At 45.4% G+C, this 6000-nt stretch overlaps 1 protein-coding gene across 1 annotated transcript in view; it reads right to left on the reverse strand.

Moving 5' to 3' along the window:
• Window positions 1-4638, reverse strand: part of ARHGEF9 (Cdc42 guanine nucleotide exchange factor 9) — a 311063-nt gene extending 306425 nt beyond the window's left edge. The window contains exon 1 of the mRNA XM_033111439.1: window positions 3767-4638. Within this exon, the coding sequence (XP_032967330.1) occupies window positions 3767-4423 (657 nt within the window). The 5' untranslated portion in view covers window positions 4424-4638. The remainder of the gene's footprint in view (window positions 1-3766) is intronic.
• Window positions 4639-6000: the final 1362 nt, after the last annotated feature.

Below are 6000 nucleotides of genomic sequence, written 5' to 3' on the forward strand. Positions count from 1 at the left end.
AATAGCCACTGCCCTAGCTATTTCTGAGTATGGTTATGAGTATCATTTGTAGGCAGAAACATAATAAAATAGGATAGTGGTTATGAAATCAATAGAGCAGGGACACTTGGGGGGGATCAAATGAGATAGAATTTAAAAGTACATAGTAGGTGTTCAATATATCTGTTTTCTGTCTTCTCTAGGAAGGAAGCAGGGGAGACTTTATTTTCAGTTGACAAATTAAGGAAACCAACAATCTAAGTGGTTAAATGACTTATCAAAAATCAACATCCAATAAAGTAAAAGAGCCGGGACTTTGAAACTAGGCATTTTGACTCCAACTTCAATGTTTTATTCCTCATATATCCTGCCTCAAGTTCCTCATCTGTCATGTGAGAATAATGATAATAATAATAATGATAATTACAATTAGAGTAGTTTTACAAATCTATTTATATATGGGAAAGCACTCTATAAAGTATAATGCCCTGTACAAATCTAAAGAATGCTAGTCATTATCCACCTTCCTCCCTCAACTTATATTCTACTAATTCTCACTAAAGTGTTAATTAATGACAGTTTTGAGGAACAGTTCCTTCCTGTGACATTTGCTTTTAATAACTAATGCAAATAGTTAACATTTATTGTGCACTGAATCTTACCACCCACTGCTATAAGCACTTATGTGTATTTACTCATTTCATCTTCACAACAACCCTATAAGGTAGGTATTATTATCATCCTCATTTTAAAGCTAGTCCCTGAACTCATAGGATATTTGTGTGATGAAATAAGTTTATACGTGTAAAATGCTGAGAACAGTGCCTGGGAACATAAGCACTATGTAAATGTTAGCTATAATAACTATTATTGTTTCTTCTTGGTTTTCCCCTCTTCCTCTTTTTTTCCTAATCTGCCATCTTGAAAGTCTCTTAGCTATAATTAATATTACTAATTTTCTCAATGCAAGGAATGAGGCATGGAGAAGTTTCAGTCCCCACCGACCCTTGACAAATTCCCCAAGTGAAGGGCTCTGAAGAAACCATATTCCTGCCTTCTGACATCACGCCCTTGAAGCTGTACCCCCTTCTCAGCTACAAGAGCAGCCCCAGGCTTGACCACAGCCAATTCTGGCCAAAGCAACTGCAGTTTCAGGAGCCACTTGGCTCTGGAGGGTTGGGTGAATAGACTTCCAAACTAAAACACCCTGGAAGAAGCCAAAGCCTAGTTTCCTTGGGAAACACAAAAGGACCAAGATTTACACTTCCATTTGCATGTAATGATCAATTGCAATCTTGTGACCTTTGTTACTTACACAATGCATTGCTCTCATATCCATTATTTCAATTTAGCCTTATAATAAATACAGACCTGAAAGGTGCCTGGGCGAAGGATGAGGATTTCTAGTTAGCAGAGAAGGATGCTAAAACCCAGAGGGGGAAGCAGGTTTGTCACTAGGATTTGTGGCAGAACTAAGACTGGAACTCTGAACTCTTGGGTCCTACTTGACTTCTTGTTTGTCAGGGGAAATCCTCTCCCTCCTGTGGGACTCAGTGTCCTCATCATCTGTAAAATAAAGTGATTGGGCACGTGGGTCCGACAGGATCCCTGACCTATATCAATGTCCCCTGACATTCAGCTTTTCCATTCCACTTTGCTATTACTTTGGACCCCAGTTCCTGTCTGGGCTGGTGTTTAACACCCTAAGGAAAGATAGCCAGCATCTCTGAGCAACCAGCAGAGGGCACAAGAAGCCTGCCAAGTAAAGCCATTCCGAAACAAGCCACTGGGAGGCAAAGAGTCTCCCACTGGACTCAGGGAAACATTTATAGGCTTAGCTAGGAGGAAAGGACTAGAGAAGGGCAAGGAGGAAATCCTCAGGAATTATCCAGTGCAAAGTTCAGATGGAGAAACTGAGGCCCAGAGAGAGGATGGATCTGTCTCAAGGTCACAAAATAAGTCAGAGGTAGAAATAAGACTAGAATTAAGTTACCTGACCTCAGACACTGCTTCAACTGCATTAATAGCTGCTGCTACAGTACTGTCTTGGGTTATTTCTCTAGCTGTGTGTTGTTCACTTTTATTAATGATTTACCAAATTTAAATAATAACGACAACAGCTACCACTTTGTGGATGCCCACAACATGTCACAAATGGTGATAGGCTGGGCACCTTATATATCTGGCTCCTTTAATTCCCTACCACAGCCCTCTTAAGTAGGCAGTGTTTTATCCCATTTCACAGAGAAGAGGGCAAGTCACATACAAACCCTTGTGACCCTGAAGACCATGCTTTTAAAGAACTCACAAGGCATCTCCATGCCCAGTCCACACAGCCCCTTAGCAAGGTGATGTACTAAATGTGAATCTCTTCCTAGCGACTGGTAACCTTGGACATGCAGTACCCAACTGTAATTGTCAGCTAATGGAGTCCTTAGGTACATTTGTTTGCTTGCTTTCTTGATTGTTGCTCTTAAAACCACTGAAATAAAATTTACTCCCAATAATACTGTGCCAATTTTTATGTGCTTAAAGCTTACCAAAAGTGACATATAGAAAGAGAATGTTTATAAACATATTAATGTCCTTCTCAGAAAAAGCAGGTTTATTGCTTTTGTCCTGGTGGGGCCCAAGTTCTCTGAAAGTGGAATGTGAGGGATTACAGGACAGTTTGAAAACTCTCAAGCTAGACCACCCCCCCACCACCACCATCACCAAGAAGAGGAATTTTAATTAACTACCCCTAAAAATACTCTGCCCTAAAATTATCTGGGGAAACTATAACATACCTCCTTATGAAGACATTCTGAAGTCTCAAAGCCAGATAATCCCTTCTAGTGTTTATTCAACATTCCTCGTACTGCAATTCTAGCACATTTCTTTTTGTCCATGAATGGGGGTGTGGTGAGCACCTACTTGTCACCACTATAATCAACCCCCTTGAATACTACAGATAGCTAGACAAAAGCACTAGACTTGAAGTCAAAAGTGAGATTTGAATTCAGATTCTATCCCAATCTGTATGACTTTGGATAAGTCACTCAATTCTCCGAGCTTCTTTTGTCACTGGTAAAATGAGGACAATCACTCTCACCTCACAAGGTTACTTTAAGAATTAAATTAAAATAATATATGTCACAGCAGCTTGCAAGATGCTGGATATAAAGCTACACTCAATGAATACTGAAAGAAAAATGTTATCGGGCTGTTCTCTGCCTACGTTCTTCAGGTCAAATGCATTCTTCAGTGCTTTTAACAGAGGGTGCTAGAGATCTGTGAGACACCAAGATAGCCTCCTCCCTCCATAGAGAAACTGAGGTCCAGCAAGATGAAAGGACTTGTCTCAGAGTCATACAGACAATCGGGCACAAAGCTGGAACATAAATCCAGGTCATCTGACACTCAGCCAAGAGGCTTTCAGTGACACCAGTTTCTGGATTTAGCTCCTGTTGGTGGGAGAGGGGACAGTGGCAAAGAGGAGAAATGTCCCACAGGAGACCATGGCTGTCTTAGGCATCATTAAATGACCTTGGTCACTCTGCCTGCACTCCCAGGGCTTCAGTTCAAGGCTGAATTGAGATGCAGCTATAGGAATTGAGCCCAAGAAAGGGGCAAAAGTTGCTCCGGGGATTTAGGATCAGTCAAGTGCCAGCTACCTGACTGTTGGAAGCATTCCTTCCAGGACATTCCTGGTGGAAAGTAGGGTTGTGGGGAGGGCATGGAAGTTTGGCTTCTGGGGTCTTGAATGTTTCATATGGTGATTTGAAAAAGACAGCTTCCCCTTTACCTGAGTACTGGAAACTCCAGTGCAGGACTTGCTGGCTTCAATCTCTGTGTCTGCTGCACCCATACCCAAGTTGGACTCCTGGGGCTGCCCTGCCTGGCTGGACCCGGTGGGCCCCCTGCTGGCCTCCTGCTTCTCCATCTTGCTGGGCTTCTCCTCTAGTTTCTCCATGACAGCTTCGGTGATGACCATCCTGGCACAGGTGCCCAGCTCAGGGGACGACTCTCCAGTACTGTTATCTTCCTTGAGGAAGGTAACCAGAGTCTCAGTATCTTCCTCGATATCCTCAGAAGAAGAGTGCTCCCCAGTAAAGGCTGTGCCATAGTGGTAGCTGTAGCAGTTCTGTGGCATCGGGTCATCCTGGAACTCGAAGACAGCTGAGGTTGAGGCCAAGGCCAAGGTAGCAGTAGTGCAGGGAACTGCAAGGGCTTGGCCCGAGGTCTCCTGGCCCTCAATGCTCATTTCAAAGGTGCATGAGCTCTGTAAGGCCTTGAGGTGGTGGCGCCGGTGCCTCCCAATGGCACTGCCCCACAGCTCAGGCTCAGGGGGACTACAGGACAGGCTGAGCGGGAAGGAGGCCTGGGAGGCAGCACGCTCCAGGATGAGTTCTTTGTTGCCACGGACCAAGTAGGCCTCATGGTGATGGCGGCGGCGGCCCATCTGTGGCTCTTCCCGAGAAAATGCCCGCCACTTGCGGGCCACCTCAGCCACATTGCTAAAGAACTTGACAAAACCACCAAAAGGCGTGGCCTTGTCTCGGCACACGTGGCTTTCCTCGTAGCCCCCTTCCACGTTCCCTTCCAAGTTGGAGTCCGCGATGGAGACCTCAAGTTCCTGGATTGAGTCTCCAGTTGATATGTGTGGGGCCTCATGGTCCACAGGGAACATGCTTTTCAGAGACCTCCTAGCCCTCCTGCCACTGCCTGGCTGCCACTCAGGGGCTTCTTCCTCCCAGCGATCTTCCTCTACTTGGATGCCTAAGTCATTGCAGTCCAGTACTTTCTGGCTCACCCTGTTGGGGGTGTGCACCACCCTGTGCGCATGTGCAAGGAAGGGCTCTAGGTTCTCAGTGTGGCCCGCATAGGAATGGCGGAAGGACTTTGAGGCCTCCTCAGCCTTCCTAATCTGGTAGATGCTTGGGGGCTCTTGGGGCTCCTGGGCCTTGCTGCTCCTGTGGGCAGTATTTTTGGAGGTCCCAGTCAAAGGCTTCAATCGCTTAAACGACTTCATTCGATCCATTAATGTGACTTTGGGTTTCAACTGTGATGGCCTGGAGGTATCTCCCAGTAAAATCATGGACTGGGGTCGTTTCCCCTGACTAGATGTCCCTTTTCTGCCGCTCATAAAATTCCAGATCTTGTTGACTTTGGTTTTCTTCTTGTTTTGACAACTCTCATCCCTGGGACTCAAGTCACCCTTGTCACACTTAGACTCATTCAGCCCCATCTCCCCAGCCAGGCCTACCTCAGGGCAGCTTGGGAAGACCCGAGCCAGATAACCATTGGGCATGAGCTCAGAGAGAGAGGCAGTCCGGCAGCTTCTGACAGTCTCCATGGTCACAGCAAGGGATGGGGCCACCAAGCCACAGAAGGAGGACTGGCCAGTGATTTCCAGCTGAAGGGGAGAGACAGAGAGAGAGAGAGAGAGAGAGAGAGAGAGAGAGAGAGAGAGAGAGAGAGAGAGAGAGAGAGAGAGAGAAGAACTAGATTAGGCAAAACCACAAACAGGGTTATTTACAGATTTGTCACAGTCAAATACATAGAATATAGTTTGTCACCACTGAGCGAACAAATATTTAGGTTCTGGATTGGAGATCACAGTTTATCTTGTTTACCAAGGAAAGCTTCGGTTCCTATTTGAATGCAAATATACTTGAGAGAGACATAACTTAAAGCTATTATTACCAGATCTTGACAACTGAACAAATACATTTTTTAAAAAGCTAAAAAAAGAAAAGCTGAAAGGTACCTCAGAAGTCCATCACTTTGATCCTCTCATTTTACAGGGCAGCCCTGGAGATCCAGAGAAGACACCTGTCTTGCCTAAGCCACAAAGCCAAGGGAGCAGCAGGTAGAGATCCAGTCCATGCTTCACTCTCTCATTTGTTTCTCCATTTACTCAGGAAACCAGCAGGTTGTGAGTTCGCCTTCCAGGTCACCTGCTTAGCACTGACCCCTCAGCTAGGTGCTGGACACCACTGAGATGAAACAGACTCACACAGCTAGTCACACGAGCTC

The sequence above is a fragment of the Rhinolophus ferrumequinum genome, chromosome X, assembly GCF_004115265.2.
Source record: "Rhinolophus ferrumequinum isolate MPI-CBG mRhiFer1 chromosome X, mRhiFer1_v1.p, whole genome shotgun sequence".
NCBI lineage: Eukaryota > Metazoa > Chordata > Mammalia > Chiroptera > Rhinolophidae > Rhinolophus > Rhinolophus ferrumequinum.